General features: G+C 42.9%; 1 protein-coding gene across 1 annotated transcript in view; it reads left to right on the top strand.

Annotated features, from left to right (window-relative positions):
* Nucleotides 1-21178, top strand: part of LOC103768570 (dedicator of cytokinesis protein 5-like) — a gene marked incomplete at its 3' end in the record, with an annotated part of 28865 nt that extends 7687 nt beyond the window's left edge. Inside the window, exons 5-24 of the mRNA XM_008935722.1 lie at nt 561-657; nt 4259-4407; nt 5223-5358; nt 5504-5661; nt 6308-6389; nt 7171-7300; nt 7880-7952; nt 8972-9114; nt 9742-9867; nt 10399-10523; nt 10902-11000; nt 11141-11213; nt 12048-12151; nt 12785-12977; nt 14384-14481; nt 15381-15470; nt 16582-16682; nt 19131-19265; nt 19842-19953; nt 21108-21178. Coding sequence (XP_008933970.1) covers nt 561-657; nt 4259-4407; nt 5223-5358; nt 5504-5661; nt 6308-6389; nt 7171-7300; nt 7880-7952; nt 8972-9114; nt 9742-9867; nt 10399-10523; nt 10902-11000; nt 11141-11213; nt 12048-12151; nt 12785-12977; nt 14384-14481; nt 15381-15470; nt 16582-16682; nt 19131-19265; nt 19842-19953; nt 21108-21178 — 2295 coding nt within the window. The remainder of the gene's footprint in view (nt 1-560; nt 658-4258; nt 4408-5222; nt 5359-5503; nt 5662-6307; nt 6390-7170; nt 7301-7879; nt 7953-8971; nt 9115-9741; nt 9868-10398; nt 10524-10901; nt 11001-11140; nt 11214-12047; nt 12152-12784; nt 12978-14383; nt 14482-15380; nt 15471-16581; nt 16683-19130; nt 19266-19841; nt 19954-21107) is intronic.
* Between the last annotated feature and the right edge of the window lie 404 nt (nt 21179-21582).

Raw genomic sequence — 21582 nt, 5'->3', positions numbered from 1 at the left:
GGTCAATCAAGCTCCACTGAGCTCCTCTGGGGCCTCCTGCAAGTCATAACAGACTCCTGCTCACAGCCAAGTCACCAGCAGGAGTGTGGATTCCTTCCTGTCTTGGAAAACATGTAAGGAAATGACTCCTCATTTGATTCTTAGAGCTGATTCTGTGATCATTGTAGTGAGAGAAAAACAGCAGTTGTAAAGGAAGAGACTTTAGAAAGTACTTTTTGGGGGTTTTTGTTTGGTTAGTAACTGACTAAGTCACCATTGCAAGTGGTGATTCTTCCAAACTTAATCTCTGTCTGTTTAGCATGTTTCTGGAGTGGGTCCAGTAAGACCAAGGCTGAGAGAGACTTGAAACATGTTTGCATTAAAAATGGATAACCAATGTGCATATATATGTTGGAGAACCAATTGAACAACTTAAGAACCTTGGTATGGTGTGTGAGTGAATTGGGTGGACATCAAGCATTCTGAAATTTCCATTTACATATTAATTTAAAAGGTGTTTTACTGCTGTGTTTTGATCTCAAGTATAACTTGCTTTTTCTGTTTTCTCCTTTTTACTCTAGACAAAATGAAACCGTGATTCCAAGTGAATTACCCCTTGGACAAGAGCTCACTTCTACCCTGAGGGAGTGGGCAGTTATCTGGCACAAGTTATATGTGGTAGGTTTTCTTCAGTGGATGGTATTTTATGACATGACCTCAGAAGAGAGGAGGCTGGGCTTTTTGCAGGGCACTTTGAGACTCAACAGAACGTTATGCAGAACTGTAAAACTATCATTATTGTAAAATTGGCCGTGAGAGGCTAAAAATATTCTGCTCCCCACTGAACTGGATGTGTGATCTGAGACAGGACTGTGGTTCAGTCCAGGCTGCAGTGTTTGTTCTGTGTGAAGACACAGCCACTGGCACAAGTCACACTCAGCACCACGTCAGCTGGTTGGGGCTGTGTGTGAGGCACAGTTCACTAGTGAAACAGGCTCCTGCTGTGCCTGTCATGTGTCTGTCCTGTAGGAGGGCAAGGTAGCTGGGCAAGAAACTGTGATGTTGTTTTAACAGAATCTTCAGCAAGTGTGAAGTCTGTCTTTCTAGGAGTGTTGTAGGTACTCCACAGAATGGTTGGTCCTCACCCCAGAGTGCCTACAGCTCAAATGGACAAGGTGGAGAAAGGCTGGGAAGAGGATTAGGGCTCTGTGTGGTGGGGGGAGGTTTGACTTGTCAGAAGTCATGTAATTTATTAAGCTTTCAGTAGGGTGGTGAGAGACCTCTCATCTACTAAGTCTTTTTAGTAGCCTGATCATATGATAGTCACCTCAGAAAAGTCAGAAGCCAAAGTAACACGTGGATGTGGTGGTTTTGCTGAAGTAGGTGTGTTCTTGTTCAAAGAAACACAACTGGAGTTTACAATGAATTGCCTGCTTTTGAAGGTGGTTATTAAGGCACATTAAAGAGAGTCAAACTTGATTTTTCCTCAGTAAGCAGTGAGTTCAGCCTGCATGGTATGTCCTCTCAGACTTTAATTAAGATGAGAGAATGGTTTGAAGTTGGCTCTAGCCATTGTCAGAGCAAGCTTTCCTGTTGCAGCTCTCACCAGACCACAGGTACGTTTTGTTTGTGTGCCATGAAACCACGAGAATTTGTTCCACCCTCTTAATTTAATGAGAAGCTGTCTGATGGTATTACTGTGTGAAAGGAGAGGTTTGTTCCTGGCTTTTTTTCTTTCCCTGAATATCTTTAGGATCCTAGCCTCAGAATCTATTTTTCTGAAGAGCAGAAATCTTTTCATGTTCGTGTGCTTAACCAATAGAAGTCTTAAAATAGTCTTGGAAAATGTTGTGGTTGGAGTTTATTTTATTTTCCCCTGAAGTATGTAAAAAAAAAAAAAGAAAAAAAAATGCAGCTAAAAGGAGGAAGGAGGTATTTGAGGAGAAAAAGGAAACATAGGGGCTTTTTTTTCTTTGGTAGCATTTAATTTCACTTCTTTAATTTCTGTATTTTTCAGCAAGTGTTGCACCAGTGGATTTATCTCCACTGCAAATTAAATATTAAAATGGGTGAGAGTTTGTACCTTCGTTTGGTTAATAGGAGTTAGCCAATGTAAACAGCTGTAGAGATAACTGCTTCAGCTGTCACAGGGAGATCTCTGTGTTCCCCTGAAAGCCAGCACAAGTTGCCTTCTCTTTGCAATTATTTTTATGCCAGTTAAGAACACACTTTTTTTCTTTGTTTACTAAATATTTCTCTAATAATCTTTCTGTAGGAACCAAAAGACTCATCTAGACTCTGTCAGCCCCTTCATGGTCACCCAGATGGCTGTTGATAACTCCTGTTACATTTGTATGCTCAGGGGGAAAATTAAGAATAGTTTATATAATTCATGTTCTACACAGAGAGCAAAATGGGGAAATAATTGAAATGAGTCTCTCTGCTGTGCTGAGCAGTTGGGGCTCACAGTTAAACATTAACAGCTTTGATGCAGTCAGCTGCTGCCAGAGCATACCAGCAATATACCACTGGCCAGTTCCCAGGAGCTGCTGGGGGAGATGCAGGCAGAAACCTCTTGACAGTCATTTTGGAGCTGCATAACCATAAACTTTGTCCCAGTAGATTAAAGTTTAATGTCCTTTGATTTGTGGTGCTTTCATCTGAAGAGGAGCTGCACTTGACACCTAGTGCAAGTCAAGAGGCATCCTGGTAACTGGCTCACTCCACAGTGCAAAGAGAGGGTGAGGCCTGGCTTCCCTTTTGAGTGGCACAAATGTCTTATCTGACACTCTTAAAGGCTTAATTACTTATCTCTATGCATATTGCTGCAAATATAGGAGGTTACCACACAGCTATTTTTTAATTACAGCATCAGTCTTTGAGTCTGAAGCAATAGGAAGGAGGTTTATAGGTCTGCGGCTGATTTTATTAGGGTGGAACCAGTAAATAGCATGAGAAGTATATTCATTAATTAAAGATAGAGTAGAAATGGCAGGAGGGCACTCTTCACAAGGCAGATTTTGATGTCCTGTTCAGTCAGTGCTGTGTAATTACAGATGCTGCCTTCACAGCAAAGGGTCAGAATGCAGTGGCTGCAGCAAACAGGAGCGAGTAGCTGGCTAGGCTGGGGGGTGGGGCCTGGGAACCCTGTCACATGAGCTTTGTATTGCATTTTTTGGACAACCTCTTGGCAGCTACTGCTGTGGTAGTGCTTAAAAGCATGGCATGAACCAAGACTCCATTGCATGAAGTCCTGTGCAAAGGTAAATGCAAATGAGTGCTCTGAAGAGCAGATAATCTGCAGCCTTATTTGCTGACAGACTCCAGCCAGAGAGACTGTTGTGGTTCCACAGAGCTACTCTGATTTCTCTGAAGCTCTTGTCTGGAGATCACACATAGACACAGCAATCCATGTGGGCAGAATGTGAACCTGGAAACAGAATATACATCATAGCTGCATGTCCCAGCTATCCCTGCCTTCTGTTGCTATCCCTTTTGTTTTTGTTTTTTTTTTAATGTAATGGATTTCAAGAGTATCAAGGGGCAGGATAAGAGAGCAGGCAGCCAGGAAAATGAGTCCATGGATTCAATTTGCTTAGTGTTCTGGCAATGAGGGCAGAGATTCCAATTAACCATGTTGTTCATGGTGCTCATGTGGAAAAAAAAAATTAAACATGAAAGAAATCCCTTGTGGGCTTTAGTGTTGGTCATCTGTCATTGTTATTTATCTTTTGGTATCACCTCTAGACTTTTAAAAGCAATTAAAAGCTTTGTCTCAGAGTCTTACAATCTAAATAGGCAAAACAAATGGGAAGCATGCATAAAAATGATTTGTCAACTGTCACACATTCTGAGTGTCAGGTAGGGAGAAGGATATTTTGATATCCTTTGTATATGAAATTGGCATTGCTGTCTCAGTCTGCTGGAACACAACTGTGGCTATTTAACATCATCTCTCTGTCCTCTATATACAAAACATCCATCACGGTACTTTTGAAGTGTTGGAAAACCCCAGAAGTCTATTTTTTGTCCATGAGGTTTTTCTGAAATAATATCCTGAGCAAGGAGAACCTTGCAAGGCTTGTACCCTGGCAAAGCAAAGTCCTGGAAGTTTGTTCCATGGGTCTAACCTTGTATTGTCATATAATGCCAGTTTCTTAGAGGTTTTTAGTTAAATACAACTTGTAGGATAGGTTCAGCTGAGCCTGTTCCAGAAGGATTGCTGAGCAATTTGTTTTCAGGCTATTGGTAGGTAAAAACTGTCCCTTTTTTCCTGCAGGATAACAAGACAACCCAGTTTCGGCATGTCCAACAAATGACATACAGCCTGATTGAGTGGAGGTCACAGATACTCTCTGGGACCCTTCCCAAGGATGAGCTGGCTGAGCTCAAGAAGAAAGTCACTGCAAAGATTGACTATGGCAACAGGTAAACTCGACTGGGTCTTGAGGGCAGGGGGGAATCCCAAATAGCAGGAAAGGCTCCGGGTGGCTATTAATACAGAATGGTGCAAAGCACCACGCCAGGGGAACATGGAACCAGGGGATAATTGCAGCTTTGGGTGCCCATCACATTGTGGCTAGCCTGGCAGGTGGGCATGTAGCAGTTGGTTCCTCATATGCCAGTGATCTCTGACTTGGCAGGGACCATCACCTGTCTTAATTCTGCAGAAACACTGGCACGTGATGGCACTTCCCACAGAGCACAATTTGTGCCTGGCTACCTGCAGCCAGGATTTGGATGCTGGTGATGAAATAAACTGCTTGGTCAGTGACTGAGTAATGTGAGTCTGTGGGCCACTGAAACCCCACCTTTCATTGGTTTGTACAGGACAGGGATTGTCTCCAGGACTCATTTATCTGCTTGTCAGACTTGATTCAGGTCAAATAAGTCCAGTAACAAGAAAGCTTATGGCAAAGAGTAACCATCAGCCATAATCCATAAGCCTGATAGATATAGATACTGAGTTTTTAAAATAAAAAAAACTTTAAGCAAGAACAAAGGACACATCATCTTAGAGTCAGGTTTCCTGACCAATTATTTTTCCCATTAATGGGAAAATGGAGGGTAAGTATTTTGAGACAGGAAAACTAGCAATATGATTGTTGCAAGGAGCAGAGTTAACATGCACTGGCTGCCTAGTGCAGTCCACAGTTTGATCTGTGTTTTGTGCTCCTTCAGTCACCTTTTTCTTCTTACATATTGTGTCATTTCTTTTGTCTTCTGACTTGGATGCTGCTCAGGATCCTAGGTTTGGACCTGGTGGTACGAGATGACAATGGGAACATCTTGGACCCAGATGAAACCAGCACAATTTCTCTCTTCAAGTCTCACGAAACTGCATCCAAAAGGATTGAGGAAAGGATCCAGGAAGAGAAGGTACATCTCTGGTCACTGGCTTTGTCCTCTTCAGGTTCTTACCCAGTGTATTTTTACATTCCTCTTAAGGCTACAGTGCTATGTTGGCAGCAGAACTAAGTTTTTCTGTGTTTGGTTTTAATGGAACTGCTCTCCTCATTTGCAGTCCCTGCAACAGAATTTGGACCTCCGAGGGCAGCCAATATTCAACACAACACATACATACAGCCTGTATGTAAACTTCAAGAACTTTGTCTGCAATATTGGAGAAGATGCAGAGCTGTTAATGAGCCTCTATGATCCTGATCTCTCCAAATTCATCAGGTAGGGGGGTTTTGTAGATGTGTAAGGAATTTAGTCATCATGAAGGTCATTCAAAAGAAGCCAATAGAGGTTAGAAGGGAAGATCTAGCAGGTAAATTTTTCAGTTCTTCTGGTTGCTGGCCCACTAGTGATTTGGAAAGGGGTTATTTAATTTCAGATGAGATAGGAGATCAAGGTTCTAACCCAATGCACTCCCCTTCTTAAAGCTGGACGTTTCTCTGACACATTATTCACAGTCCCAGATGGTCTTTTTCTGTTCCTCATTTTCCTGCTGTTGTCACTACACTTGATGGATTTAATTGCTTCCCATTAAATTGTGTATATACATGATGTTTGCTGTCAGGTCAGTGCAGTTTTACACCTAATTGTTGGGCACCCTGTACTGGTAGGGGAAGATGGGAAGAACTTTATCAGAGAAGTGTGAGGGCAGGCACCCTCTGTCTCCATCACTGAAGTTATCAGGTGTGGACATGCAGAGTTATGTGGGGAAGTGACTGAATCCTGCCTGCCTCCTGCCTTCACTGAATTGAGTCACTTCAGGATCATTTTTCAACTATTCCTAAAAGATTAAAAAGCTTTTGATCTTTTGCCTGGTAATGGCAATGTCAGGTGTTGACTTTAGGTTTTTTTCTTCCTTTATTTGCAGTGAAAATTATCTGGTTCGTTGGGGCAGCAATGGGATGCCTAAAGAAATTGAGAAGCTAAATAACCTTCAAGCTGTCTTTACTGTAAGTTATTGTATTTACATCTTAGAAATTCTTCCCTGTGCTGCAAACATCTGAGTTTTGGCTTCTCTCTTCTCCCCTCTCCCCATACAACAGGAAGGGGTCTCATGTGGCATTTTGGGGTGATCCCATGGACATTTGAGATGTTATAAGCATCCTCAGAGGAATGGTGCTGAAAAGGATTTTGGTTTTTTTAGTGGATCAGTGCAAAGCAGTAGCAGAGTTGTGTTATTCTGCAGTAGTACTGTCAGTGGCTGTTGCTCATTTGTGCAGTTCTGAAAATCCTGCTAAACACTTCTCTGTTAGAGCCTAAATGTACCAAAAATCTAGGCTTGAGATCATAGCTGTTTGTTTTTCAGTTCATTGCTTTGCTGATCCCTTTTCTCTGTTGGAGTTTATTTGCAACAAGATGTTAATGGAAGAACTGCACATGAATGGAATAACTTCTGACAAGTAGCCAAGGTGGCACAAACTAACTGCCTGGTCATCAGGATCCAGTACTTTGGCAATTAACATCATTTGCTCTCCTTCTAGTACTGTTGCTGGGGTGTTTGGAAATTGCTGTGTGAAAATTGCCAGTGGTTTTGTAGTTTTGGTTTGGTTCTTTTTTTTTCCTCCTTAGTCCTCGAAAAGAGCAGGTTTTACTTTAAAAAAAATGAGAGATTTCCTTTCGTATGTGTTGTACAAGCTAACAAAAATATCTAACAAAAATTTCTGACTCTTTATTTTCTTCTCTTCCAATCATAAAGCAGGTTGATAAAACTTTATTTTAAATAACTTGTAGGATTTGAGCAGTTCTGACTTGATCAGGCCGAGGGTCAGCTTGGTGTGTCAGATTGTGAGGGTGGGGCACATGGAGCTGAAGGATGGGAAGAAACATACCTGTGGACTCCGGAGGCCCTTCGGTGTGGCAGGTAGGACAAACTCCACCAGTGGAGAAACCAGCAGGGCCCAGGGGCTGGGGCAGTGGGCTGGGAACTGGGACATAGGTGCTGTGTGTCAGCAGGGCCTGCTAAGCTCTTAGTGCCAGCCCCTTTGGGACCTTTCAGTGGCAGTTGTGTATGAAGATGAAATACTGTTACGGTTCATTCTTGTTTTGTCAGCCCCTAAAGAGATGAGGCACTGCTGTCAGTGCAGTGGACTGCTCAGATCTTTCTCAAAGAGGGATTTGCTCCTCATGACTAATGGGATAAAGCTGGAGTTTTTAAAAGAGCCTTGGTGAATGAGACGTTCAGTTCTGGTGAACTCTCACAAAGAGACTTGTGGTGGTGCAGAACAACTGCAAAATCATCAGCATTTCAAATCTAAGTGTAATTTCTTTGCCTTGAAATGCCCAAGCCCCACTTGTTTTTTAGCAGAGAATCATTTTTTAGCCACTCTCATGAGTGGCTTTGGCCCAAAATAAGCAATTGTTTCCATTCTGACAGGGGAAAGCTCTGTCTGTGTTCTTTAGCAACTTGGCAAAACTGTGTGATGAACTTGTGTCGTTGCAGTGATGGACATAACTGATATCATTCATGGAAAGGTGGACGATGAGGAAAAGCAGCATTTTATTCCATTCCAGCAGTAAGTACTGGACTTAGAGTTCATCACAAATCTGGCTGATTGAAAGCAGTTGTCCTTTGGAGAAGGACAGATTTGTATGGGAGCCTGGCAGCATACCAAGGTCTCTACAAATAGATTAGCTTGTGGCAGCAGTCAGCTCTTTGAAGGAAAAGATTTTTGTCAGTCCTCTGAAGCCTTTGTTCCCCTTGGTTTACATGTCTGTATGATAGGCTGAATTGTTTAGGGAGTTCTGGCAATGGAGCTGAAATGGCTGGGTACCCAAATTGGCTGAGGTAAGAGCAGAGCATGCTGCAAAATGGTATTGTGGGGTCTGGGGGATGGGACCTGCAAAACTTTGTTGGGGGTTGAGGGGTAAGATTTTCAGGAACACCTGAGCACAGAGAACACAACTCCTCCTTGTCACTCCTGTGTGGTACCCACTGTATTGTCTGCCTCTCAACTTTCCACATTTCCTTGTAAGGGTGAGTCAGTGGACAACAGGAAAGGGATTTCTCCCTCTTTCTGTGAAAGGAGCTCAAGCCCCAGCGTGGTTTGCATTTCTGTGTTGCTGTTAGACTTGTCTCTTCTGCCTGCTCACTCATGGCTCACTTTTCCAGCAGAGGACAGTAACTAAAATGAGTCTTGTTTGGGTAGGCTCAGCCCTGTTGTTACAGTCCTAAGTACAGCAATCCGTTTGGTGGAGCCACATGTTATTACAAGGTATTTTCAGGGGAGATTGTGTGGCATTTTCTTTTTCTTTTCTGCTACATTCCAGGGCCTGAAAGGTTGCAAAGAAGGATAGTTTTTCCTTTGCAGATTAATATGAGTCTGCTACCTTTTTTCTTCCCCCCTTTCCCCATCGTTTTTCTTCTGTTGTAGTGAGGCTGAGCTTAGATACAAATGTGGACACCACTACAAGGATGAGGAGACTGGAGACTTTGAATTGTATATGCTTTGCTCAGCTGTTGGCCAGCCCTCTTTTTGCAGAGCACACGTTTGATGTTTGTCTGCCTCCTGGTCTCTGTTGTTGTTCTTCTCAGGATTGCCATGGAGACGTATATCAGACAACGACAGCTAATCATGTCCCCACTGATCACTTCCCATGTGATTGGAGAGAACGAGCCCCTCACTGCTGTCTTCAACAAAGTCATTGCTGCAAAGGAAGTGAATCATAAAGGGCAAGGTACAGCAGTCAGGAGGGAAGCTAATGTAAAAGCCACGTGCAGGGAAGGGTTCCCCCCTTGCTTACAGAGGGAAATAAATGGCTTGTGGAAGTCCAGAGATCAAGGCTTACTGGAGTTTGCTACCTTCCCTGAGCCAAACATGTGGTCTTTGTAATGGTTATCACCCCAGCACACTGGGAGCTGGAAGAAAGATAAAACCAGGAGCTCTTCTTGTATGAAAAGAGCTTCTCTAGCTGATGACTTATTTGCTAGCAATGTAATATTTTTAAGGTAAAATGGACATAAAAGATTCTTAAGGCAACATGGCTGACTGTGTATTCCAGATGGCTTTGAGTTTAAACTGCATTATTGAGGATTCTTCTGCTCTTCCTTGTGTGTCTTGCTTTTACTCAGATACACTACCAGATTAATCTCTGAAAGTTTGGATTTTACTTGAGAGAATCTACTTGCCCAGTGAGATTTTATTCAGCATTAGGGACAGAGAACTGGGGAAGTGAGAACCACCCTGGGTTGCAGAAGCCATTGTTGCATGGAGATCACATGAAGACACAGTTTTCTGTTAAGCATAAATTTCATGTTTTCATACTTTCTTTTTCAGTAAACAAATGTTACCTTTCTTTTCTTAGGTCTTTGGGTCTCTCTGAAGCTGCTTCCTGGTGATCTAGCACAGGTTCAAAAGGATTTTTCCCACCTTGTAGACAGATCAACTGCTGTGGCTCGCAAAATGGGATTCCCTGAGATCATCCTTCCTGGTAGGTCCCATATGCCTCTACACTTCCATGGAGTGAAGGAGCCAGTTGAAATCTGGAATTTCTGCTATGAACAGATTTATTTTAAAGCTATCAGAAAATTTGTTTTCATTTTTCTTGAAACTTCCAGCCTATCTTTTATGGCTTTGTCAAGTGAAAACTTAACCTTCCTTTCTTAAATTGAAAAATGATAGTGTGTGTGCATTTGGGGAGAAAGTTTCTGTTGAGTCAAGAGACATTTGTTGCATAGAGGTTTGACTCTTCTATATTTAATCCCTTCAAAGTGGATTTAGCCCTATAGAGCTCGTGACATTTTTTTTAAAAGTTAGGTGAAGACGGAGGTTTATAAAAAGGGAAATGGTACTTTTAAAAAGATGTATTATATAGTATGAGATGAACAGTTTGTGATGCTGGGTATTAAGTAGCTGGTATCAGTGAAGGCTAAGGTGATAGGGGTAATGTAATGCACAAGGCTGTTAAATGTTAACCTGTAAAACTGCATGAGAACAACTCAGTAAGCACTGTGAATTTTAGGGGATGTTCGAAACGATATCTATGTCACCCTGATACAAGGAGAGTTTGACAAAGGGAAGAAGAAGACTCCTAAGAACGTGGAAGTCACCATGTCTGTGCATGATGAGGATGGAAATCTCCAAGAGGTACGATGGCCTTTGCAGGAGGTCACAAGGCTGCTGTGTTTGCTGGGTGAGAGCTCTGGTCCAGAGCATCTCATTTATCAACTGTATGCAAAAACTCTGTGATAATGAATGAGAGATATTGTAGGTGATCTCAGTAACCAAATTTGAACACTCACTGATTATTTTTTTAAAATTAATCAGCGATGTGAGCAAATCTTTAAAGATTCTGTAAAACTTTCAGTGGGGTAACATGCATTGAGTTCCCTTGGCTGTGAAGCACAGACTTCGAGTCACTGACAATTATATGCTCTGAAAGTTTTTGACCCAAGATACTTTTTACTTTCATTCTAGACCTTACATTTTCTTTTCCCCTCCCTCCCCTTGTCTTTTTATCCAAAGAAAGCTATCCATCCTGGTGCTGGCTATGAAGGTGTCTCTGAATACAAGTCTGTTGTTTATTATCAAGTCAAGCAGCCTTGCTGGTATGAAACCGTAAAGGTAGGAGTGTATCATTCACAGCCTTGCTTTCTTTCTGTAGAAAACAGAACTCATTTAAAAACAGTAACACAATGTCCTGTGAATTGTCTGGAGCTAGAGGTTGCTGGTGCTGCATTTTTCTTTTGTATTGCCACGTGCAGGTGTCCATTGCCATAGAAGAAGTCAGTCGTTGCCATTTGAGGTTCACTTTCCGTCATCGGTCGTCACAGGAGTGTAAGTAGCACAAAGATACTTGGAAAGACACAGAGATGATCTGCTGGAGTACTCTGCTCTCCCTCCTCTCCCTGAGAATTTCTGAGTTGCTACCAAAGCTGTGGCACTGGCATTTCTACTTAATTCCAGCGTTGTGGATTTTTTTTTGCGAGCAAAGAAAAATAATTCAGACTTTTTACAGCCTTAAAAAAGGTTTGGTTCTGGTGTTGTTTTGCAGTTAGATAGGGAGCAACATGTTAGCCCCCATGAAAGACAATTGTCAGTGCTTATTGCTGCTTTGGCTATTCAGTGTTGTTTTTAATTTATTTCCAGGCCTTCAAAAAATTCAGTGCAAGGCCTGGTTGGCTTCTGATGTCTTCTTATAGGAGGATTTCTAATTAGGTTAATGAAAGACTAATGAGAAAGTTAAACCTAGAAGTTTCATCAGACAACTTCGAAGCCCTGAAATAAGATCAATAATGTGAGAGTAAGCCCTTGAAAGGATCTGAAAAAAAATTCTCTTAAGGTGTCTGGGAGATACAGTGACATCCTTCCACATCATACCTGGCAAGCAGACTTGATAAATCCCAACCAAAATATCTCTATGGTTATATACATCCATCTAGCAGCACAATTAACTGCTAAAGTTGTGTGGTGGGAGATCCTTCAAGGGGGATGTTTTTCTGTGCAGTTGCAGATACCAAGTGCCTTGAGAGGAAGAGAGCTCTGCTCTTGTGTGCTCTCAGAGCTCTGCTGTGCTGTCGTGTGATGCAGTTAAATAAAGGAGCTGCATTATGGAGAGCATGGGCAGAAATAAGACAATTCCTAATAAAGACTTTTTCTTTCTGTTTGCAGCCAGGGATAAGTCTGAGAGAGCTTTTGGCATGGGCTTTGTGAAGTTGATGAATGCAGATGGAACAACACTGCAAGATGGCAAACACAATTTGATTGTGTATAAGGTAGCTTGGGCATTTGCAGTCTTCACTTTTTTAACTCATCAGAAGAACTCTCTTAGCTGGCTTTTTTTATAGCAACATAAACATCATCATTGCAGAGATTTTTAGTAACTTTTGTAAACTAACAGGACAGTAATTTTTAAATTTTTTTTTTAATGTTTCCTTCAGCTCTGCTTTCACTGATGAATATTCTGATTGCATGTACACAAAGCTGGTGCATCCTTGTGTGTATCTGTGCAGAAAATTTTTCCTCTAGGCTTGTTCACCTAGACAGTGTGCAACAAACAGGCCTGGAGGATCAGTGTGTGGTGGGAAGAGACCTGATGCCTTGAATCACAGGAAGGGGAAAAAGTTAATGGATTGCAGTAGAAAGCTACAAAGTGAGAGCAGGGAAAGAAACCCTCCTAAACTGTGGCTTGAATTGCTCAGTTTGTTTGCAGTATGGGCAACTTCTGTTCCCTAAAGTTAGAGACCCAAACTGATACTGTGAGTAAACAGCTACAGACATGAAAAGATGTTTAATCCCTCACTGGCTGTCACTGTGTTGAAGTGTGTCTGCAGGTGAGAACTGCAAGAGGTGAGATGAGGAGTGCTCAGTGTGAGCTAACTCTGGTCTGTGCTGTGTTCAACCAACAGGGTGATAACAAGAAAATGGAAGATGCCAAATGCTATTTAACCCTTCCTTGTACCAAAACGGAGATGGAGGAGAAGGAAACCCCCTCAGGGAAGAATCTCCACCATCTAGCCAACTTCACACCCACTAAAGACAGCACAAAAGACAGCTTCCAGATTGCCACTCTGATCTGCTCCACCAAACTCACCCAGAACGGTAGGGCTTGCACTAGCAGCCTGGCACTCTCCTCCTGTGTACCTTCCTCCTGCAGATTCTCTGGCATTGCAGCATGTGTGGGCATGGTGCTTTAGCTCTCCTCTTGCTGTTCCCTGTGTTCATGGCAGCCCAGTCCCAGCACCATTGGCATCACGTTGCTGGTATGAGCTACAAAGATGTTTATGCAGCCCCTAGAGACCATGTCAGATGAATATTTTATCCAAACCACCTATGTTACATTGAACATGTTTGTCAGCCTGTATAGAAATGACACCTGTCAGGGACAGTGTGTATGTGTTTTCAGAATCAAACATGCTTAAGGTTAATTATCTTCTTTGCCTGTTGAGAATGTAGCAATTAGGACTGAACTCTTCAGATGCTGTTCTGCATTAATTCTGCTCTGCCTGCTGCCAAAGTGGCCAAAGTGAAGAATGAAATATGTATGTGAAGGAATGCAGTAGGTGCTGGTAAATGATGTGAGGTTTCCAGTGGCTCTGGAAGGCTCTTGGTACAACATACTCCCTGACTTTGGGAAAGAAGCAGATGACACCAGCAGTGGTTCCATTGAGGTGTAGCTGCTGGGAGATAGGTGTGAGCTGTTCTGCTCACAGTCTGAGCTTCAGTTAAATGCCCAGGGATACATCCATGTGCATGAGCACTGAATCTGACTGTCCTTATCCTGTCTGATGTGCAGGCCAAGCCCATTTCCATCTTTCTGCCCTCCTGCGTGTAGCTTCTGTTTCTGAATGTCTCATTCTTTGTCAAGGCTGTTGTTTCACAGGTTTTCTTGGATTTGAAGGCAGTAAATGAATTTAGTTATAGAACAGAGATGATATGTCCATATTTCATTAACATTGAAGAAGTGTGTGAAACCTGCCAGACTCCTTTGAAAACCTCAGCTGTTGTTTGTAACTAACCTTGAGGTCCTGAGATGTTTATCACAGAACTGTGATAACCAGCTCTGCAGCATAATGTCATTTATACAAGGAGTTTCAATTTCAACTTTAAGAACCATCTCTAAGAGGCTGCTTTGAAGTCAACACACTAAGTAAACAAGTAAGTTTAGTGTGAAGTAAACACACTAAACTTACTGAGAAAAGTCACACACTCCAATAAAATTCCTAGCTTGAGATACCTTCTCTTGAGTGAATGAGAAACCTGCAAAATTGTCTGCCAGATGCCTTGTGGTATCAGATTGCACCAAGGTTTCCATGCATTGCAGAACTGAACTCTCCTGCCAAGACAAAAGAGCCATCTCAAGGAAATATTTTATACATCAGTGTGGCTTTTCCCTGTAAGCTGATGCTAAAAATAACCTCTAGTACTTTTTGTGTAGTGTTCTGCAGCCAGTAATGAGCTGTGGTGCTGTAATCTGTTTCTAACTGCTGATGTTCTGTCCTTGCTAGTTGACCTGCTGGGTTTGTTGAACTGGCGTTCCAACTCTCAGAACATAGCTCACAACCTGAGGAAGCTCATGGAGGTGGAAGGAGGAGAAATTGTAAAGGTATGCACAGAGATTTGAGTCTCCTTGTTATGCAAACACATCTGTGCTTGGTGTTAACCTTGAAGGGTTGCTGCTGATGTTCTGTCCTTGCTAGTTGACCTGCTAGGTTTGTTGAACTGGCGTTCCAACTCTCAGAACATAGCTCACAACCTGAGGAAGCTCATGGAGGTGGAAGGAGGAGAAATTGTAAAGGTATGCACAGAGATTTGAGTCTCCTTGTTATGCAAACACTTACATCTGTGCTTGGTGTTAACCTCGAAGGGTTGTAATTGTGTTGTACCCAACAGCTCTCTATAGGCTAGAAGAGCTGTTCTACTTCTAGGAGAGCAAAAGTTACACTTTGCCCCAAGAGCTCCAGTTAGTGGATCTCTATAGGCTAGAAGAGCTGTTCTAGCTGCTGAGCAACAGGAGAGCAGAAGTTACACTTTGCCCCAAGAGCTCCAATTAGTGGAGTTTACCAGAATTACAGAAGTTAAATGGTACCAGGATCAGGGAGATAGTTGTGGCTTTACTTTTCCCTGTATCCTTTACAACATAGACAATACATTCAAAGCCTAACTTGTAGGCTTTGTGGGGAAGGCATTATTAAGTGTATTCAGTAGGTCTCTTGCTAGATAAAAAGGCAAGAGAACAGAAAAGTAGGGTCATTCAGAGCTGGTAAGAAAAGATCCTCCTTGCTGTAGTGAGGGAGAATAGTGTGATGAACATGACAAGCCTGTGAATGAATACAGGACCAAGGTCTTTTGTTCAGTATTCTCTCATGGACAGCATTTACAGTTCAGCTGGGCAGGCTAGCAGGGGGAGAGTCATCCAGGAGAGTAGACTCTTCTGCAGGAGTCCAGGAGTCTTTTTTTCCTGCCTTTTTACTGTTTGGTTTGGCTCTTTCTTTTTCCTTCTAGTTTTTGCAAGACACCCTTGATGCACTTTTCAACATAATGATGGAGATGTCAGAAAATGAAACCTACGACTTCCTTGTGTTTGATGCACTGGTGAGTGAGTCTTCTTTTGTACATTGAGAGTATTTGTTTTTCAGCCACGTTTTCAGTCTGTTCCTGGTGCTTTCTTGAGATGAGCAATTGGTATTTTGCTCTGAGAAATAAAATATATTTAAACACTTAAGGCATTTTCAGGAGCTAGGACTGAGGTGCATATTTAGTAACCACAGGGAAAACAGTAATAAATGTTTACATAGTTTATAGCAATTACTTCAGATGACTTCTTGGATCAGGGCAATTTACAGAAGAGAGGAGGCATATTATCTCTCTGGAGCACAGAGTGAAATGATGTGTTCAGGGTCAGGATGGTGAAGGATTTGTAGCTGTGGTGGGAATAGAACCTCTACACTCTAAATCCTAGCCCACTACTTAGGCAGCAGGGATGACTGCTCCTCTGAACCTTTTCAGGAGGTTGTAATAACTGGGTAAAAGAGTTCACGAGGAGTTCTCTGCATCTTTAGAGAGGCTGCTTAGTGTGTGTGCAAAAGACATTACCTTTGGTGTGCTGTGCAGTAGCAAAGCTCTGTACTGATCAGTGAATAGGTACCTGACAGTTCAGGAGGAAATACAAAGTGAGATGTGTGCAGCTGACATTATTTGGAAGAGTTGACTATAGGGGGACAGAATGTCCTGGCTCTAATACATGTCATTGTAGTATCAGAACTGAGTGTTTGCTGTGACTATAAATCATCAGAATCTCAAGCTCTAGCTTGGAAAGCATCATTTCTTAGCTTTGAAAAACAGCCTTCAGCAGCTCTGTGCCTATCTAACCTGTGCTATGACAGTGTCACATAAAGACTGAGTGGTACTGCTTCTGTATCACTGCTGTTGCTTTGAGAAGCAGCCTCTTTTTATCTCCAAGATTTTTCTTTCCAAATGTTGCTGTGACCTACCTTCCCTCTGGGCAATGATGTAGTCACACTCTACAGTATTTAGTCACTGTCAGAGTATGCATAACACTGTCTGTAGCATTAATGCTTTTAGAAGAACCAAGCAAACAAAACCTGACCCAGCAAGACAAATGACATGCAATTAGAGACTGAGCTCTGTTTGGGTTTGAGGCTGTGTGGCTCTCTACATCTGTTTCCTTTTGAATTTTTGGCAGGTATTTATTATTTCTTTGATTGGAGACATCAAGTTCCAGCATTTCAACCCTGTACTTGAAACTTATATTTACAAGCACTTCAGTGCAACCCTGGCATATGTGTAAGTATTGGTAACCCCAGACTCACAGGCTGGCAGTCAGAGCAGGGCCTGGCTCATCATTTCAGTACTCTACACTCATGTGATGTACAGTGAACGTCTGGAATCCTTTCCTCATGCTCATTCTGACTTGTTTTTTGTTTAGTGCAGAAAGGAGCAGCTTGATTCTGGGAACCCAAGCAGAATTTGGTGCAATAGCAGTGTAAAAAGTGCAGCTTTTCCCTTACAGCAGCACAGACCATAGGTCCACCCTATTCTTTTCTGTTTCCAGGAGAGAAATAAACCCTGTAATTATTCTTTACACCCTATAAAAAGTTTCTGTTGTAAGGATTCTTTTCTGTAAGGAGAAGACACTGCTATCACAGAAAATCCTGTATCAGACTGTTTGATTCAGACTGTTTTGACCTGTAGTCCTCTCTGGGTGTTTGTTGTAAAAGCATCTTCATGGTTTTCAATCTGATTTCCAATTGAAAACAGGCTTAACACAGACAGTCTGTGTGTTCCCTTAGAGCTTTGGGGTGCTTTGCTCTGGTGGTGCTGATAGAAGATTGATAAGGTGAGGTAGGGGTGATGGTTACAGGTATATGCAGAAGGCAACAGAAAATATCATAAGTCAGTACACAGGGGCTGTGGTAATAGATGAAGGAATAAAAATTCATAAGAAATGTGGTCTGATAAGTATTGCTGCTCATGGAGCTGTTTTGTCTGGCTCATATCTTCCTCAAACTTGTCAATCCACCCCACCCAAAAAGCACTTTGAGCAGCAGAAAGTTTGAGAGAGTCTGTGTACCCCTAAAACTGTAGGACAGAGTGTGTTTGAATGGGGTCACAGGGAGGAGAAGTAGAACCATACGTGGCTGAAATAATACGAGTGAAGTTGTGGTTGATGGTAGCAGAGATAAGAACAGTGTTCACTTCCTCTGTCTGCCTACAACCAGGCAGGCTGAGGAGGCCACAGACTTCAGGAAAGGGCCAAATGTCACCGTGGGGTTTAAACGTGCAGGTTACATGAGATCACACTTACATCTTGAAACTCTGTCACATAGACTGTCATTTGTGTAGAGGAAATCTGCATTTCTCCACATTTGGAGTATGGACAGTGGGAGTAATTTGGTTTCCCTGTAGCATTTTTAGCTGCAGAACCCAAAGCAGATTAAAAAACTCAGCCTGCAATTATTAGTCCTTTTTTATCAGGGAGAGAAAAGCTGATTTGCAGAATTATTCAGGTACATGTGAAAATTTAGTCCTTTCAGTCAACTTGTTGCCTTTGTGTGCTTTAAATGAGGCATTTGGTTAAGTGCTGCAGCTAGTCGTGGCTCACGTGCCTGAGGTACCCAGGAAGTTGGTGGAGAAACCAGGAATAACATCCAAACCTCTTGACTTTCCAGATCCTTAATGTGGTGCCCCTCAGCTTCAAAGATCATGACTCTCTTGTAAACAGGCAACCAAAAGGCTAAAACTGAGGCAAATAGAGAGAGCAAAACCAGAAACCAAGCTCCTTTTCCCTCCTAAAGATCTCTTCTTATTTTAACTGATATGCATAAATTCCTAGCCCTGAGCCTCTTTTGAAGGCTGTCAGCCCAAAGGTTGACAATCTCAATTGCTGACACAATTCCACAAAGCTTTGGAGTGCCCATTTCCTGGATTGCTTCCTTCTTCCCTTCCCTGGCCATGCAATCACTGCTTGCACATGACTTCCTTCCCTCCTTCCCTGTAACCTATGGGAGAATCCTCATTCTTAATTCTCTTCATTAGAAATGAACTTTCCTGATTAATGAGCACACTGTATCTTAGCTTTCTCATTCCCTTGGATAGCTCTGTAATGCCAAGTGGACTATGATGTTATTTACTGTCCTTTGGGTGCTCCACAGGCCAGAATTCCCCAGGGCAGGGAGTTGGCTGCTGGCTGTGTGGCAGAAGCTGTTTGGGGCTTGGCTGTCACTCACAAACCACATCGGGTGCTCCGAGTTGTTTAATGCAGAGAAAAGAATTTTGCCTGAATTTTAGCTGCTGGAGCACTCACAGAAGATCCTGATCTTCTGATTTGCAGAGACTAGATAGGAGCAAATACACAGTCCTCAAAGCCCTCAGCCAGCATTGCTTCAGGAGGACTTTGTGCTTCACACGGGGGAACACGAACACGTGGAGAAGCTGTCGGTCCATTTTTGCTGCTCATGGGTGTTGTAGCTTCCTGAACTCTTCATTTTAGGGAAAAAGAAAAGCAGATCAAGGAGCTGGACTTTCTAGACAAATTTGTAGACTTTTCTCATAATTCATGAGGTGGTTATGAAAACCTGGCATCCTGTGAAACCAAAGATTTCAAAAGGAGATAGGCTTTGAAGAGGAACCTCTGTCTGGTACTTACTTGTTGAACTGTGGCTCCTCTCTGGAATAAGGAAGCTGGACTTAACTGTGTCTGTATTTATTCTCCTTTTTGTTTTATTTCCAAAGGAAACTCACCAAAGTACTGAACTGTTATGTGGGAAACGCTGATGACTCCAGCAAGACAGAATTGCTGTTTGCTGCCCTGAAAGCCTTGAAGTACCTCTTCAGATTCATTGTTCAGTCACGAATATTGTACCTGAGGTGAGACCAAAGTCATTGCCATCCTCAGCTCTCCTTGTGGAAGTCAGTGGAGTTACTTCTAGTCAGCACCAAGTGGTAGTGCCGAAAAGGAACCCATTATTTATTTTATTCTAAAAAAATTAGAACCTGGAATTACTTCCTTATATTAAGGAACTTAAGAAACAAGTTCACTTCACAACTACTTGTTAGGTGAGGACAGCACATTGCCCAGTTAGGATATAGTCACTGACACTGCTTTCACTGCAGCTTCAGAACATGTCTTCACAGATTTTCAGTGAGCATTTGGAATTCTTTTCCCCCTGTATTTTATTTAATACAGAAGGAGCTACTTGATCCTGGGGATCCCAAGCAGAACTGGATGCAGTAGCAGTTAAAAAAGTGCAGCTTTTCCCTTGCAACAGGTTTCAGCAGGCAATTACTGCAGAATCCTGGATGCCATTTCTACACTCGTGTCTTTGCAGAAGGAGATTGCATTAAGATGTTGTTCCACAGTAAAAAAACAAAAATGTATTTCACTCACTATGACACTGTGAGCCCAGATTTATGTGTTTAAGTAGCTTTTTCTGTTCTTTGTAGGTTTTATGGGAAGAGCGAAGACGGGGATGAGTTTAACGATGCCATCCGCAGGCTGTTCCTCTCCTTCAACGTCCTCATGGACAGGCCTCTAGAGGAGGCTGTCAAGATTAAGGTATGCAGAATCTGCAGGGAGAGGTAATATCTTTTATTTGATCAACTGGTTCGATCAGCTGAGGGGTGGGCAGAAAAAGGGACAAGCTTAGAGGCACGTAAAACCCGCTCAGATGAGTCACACCACCTCTCAGTGTCTGTTCTACTGAACTGTGTGTGGCAGGAAAGGAATATTTAAGCCTCAGTGTTTATGAAATAAAGATGAGAGCTGTGGCTTTGCTGAAAACCCTTCAGCACATGCTAGGATGAGAGCTAACAACCCACAAAGATGTAACCTGCTGCAAAGTGGAAGACACTTCAACCAGTGACACCAAACTCGAGGGTGGTGGGGCTGGAAATGCTGAACTACTGCAGGAGTCACTGTGGTGCTGGGGATGAAAGCAATGAAAAAACAAACGGATCCTATAGGGATCTTTGATTTTATATTTGCTTGTTTATCTGCTGTCAACTGGATTAGGAACCTTCTCTTTATGTTCTGAGGAGGAGCAGAGCAGCCATGCAGTGTGGCTGCTGAATTGCTGGAGGCAATTAGGCCTTCAGATTGCTTGCTTTATTTCAGTCCTCCTACCCAACCTGCTGTTCTCTGTTTGGAGGAAAGACTGACTGTAAACTTTTAATTAGCATTTGGGTGATTTAATGCCCAACTTTGATTCTTGTGCAGTCAGAATACCTGCTGGCAGCAGCCACAGGACATCACAGAGACCTTTAGTTGCTGTTGCACCTACTTGTCTGGGTGCTACATCTATGAAAGCCATGCTGCTGCCCAGATAACCTCCTGCTGTGTACGTGGACATGCTGAAGTATGCAGAACACTGAGTCCATTTACCTGACTAGTGCTTTTCATGTCAGGCTATAGGGAGCTTAATCCCTGGAACTGCAGGATGTTTGCAGAAGCTGAAGGACTTGGCTACGAATCCTTCCTCCTTCACCTCTTCCGCTCTGCACTGCAGATGTGTGGTTGCTGGAGGCTCTTTGGATGCATAAATTTGATCATAAGCCAGTTCTCTACAGGTGTCCTCATATTTGCTCTTGACAAGAACTGGATTTGCTGTGTGAGCTCTGGGCATTGTTGTTGAGGCTTTATACACTTTTAAAGCCAACTGACTCCTAACTCAGTTTCCATGTGTTTCATGTCCTTGTTTCTTTTCCTTGCAGGGTGCAGCCTTAAAGTATTTGCCAAGCATCATAAATGATGTCAAGCTAGTATTTGACCCTGTTGAGCTCAGGTAACCACATTCAGTCATGGTGTTAAATCCAGTTGGTGGCAGGTCACAAGGGGTGTTCCCCAGGGCTCAGTTTGGGGCCAGTCTTGGTTAACATCTCAATCAAAGATCTGGATGAGGGGATCGAGGCACCCTCAGTGAGTTTGCAGATGACACCAAATGGAGTGGGAATGTTGATCTGTTTGAGGGTCAGGGGCTCTGCTGAGGGCTCTGGGCAGGCTGGGTCCATGGGCTGAGCTCAGCTGGAGGGGGTTGAACAAGGACAAGGGCCGGGGCCTGCCCTTGGGTCACAACAGCCCCAGGTAAGGCTCCAGGCTGGGGGGAGAGGGGCTGGAAACTGCCCAGCAGGAAAGGCCCTGGGGGTGCTGGTGGATGGCCAGTTAAACATGAGCCAGTGTGTGCCCAGG

Source organism: Merops nubicus, unplaced genomic scaffold, assembly GCF_000691845.1.
Source record: "Merops nubicus isolate BGI_N331 unplaced genomic scaffold, ASM69184v1 scaffold11642, whole genome shotgun sequence".
NCBI lineage: Eukaryota > Metazoa > Chordata > Aves > Coraciiformes > Meropidae > Merops > Merops nubicus.
This window is presented reverse-complemented; position numbering and strand designations above follow the sequence as displayed.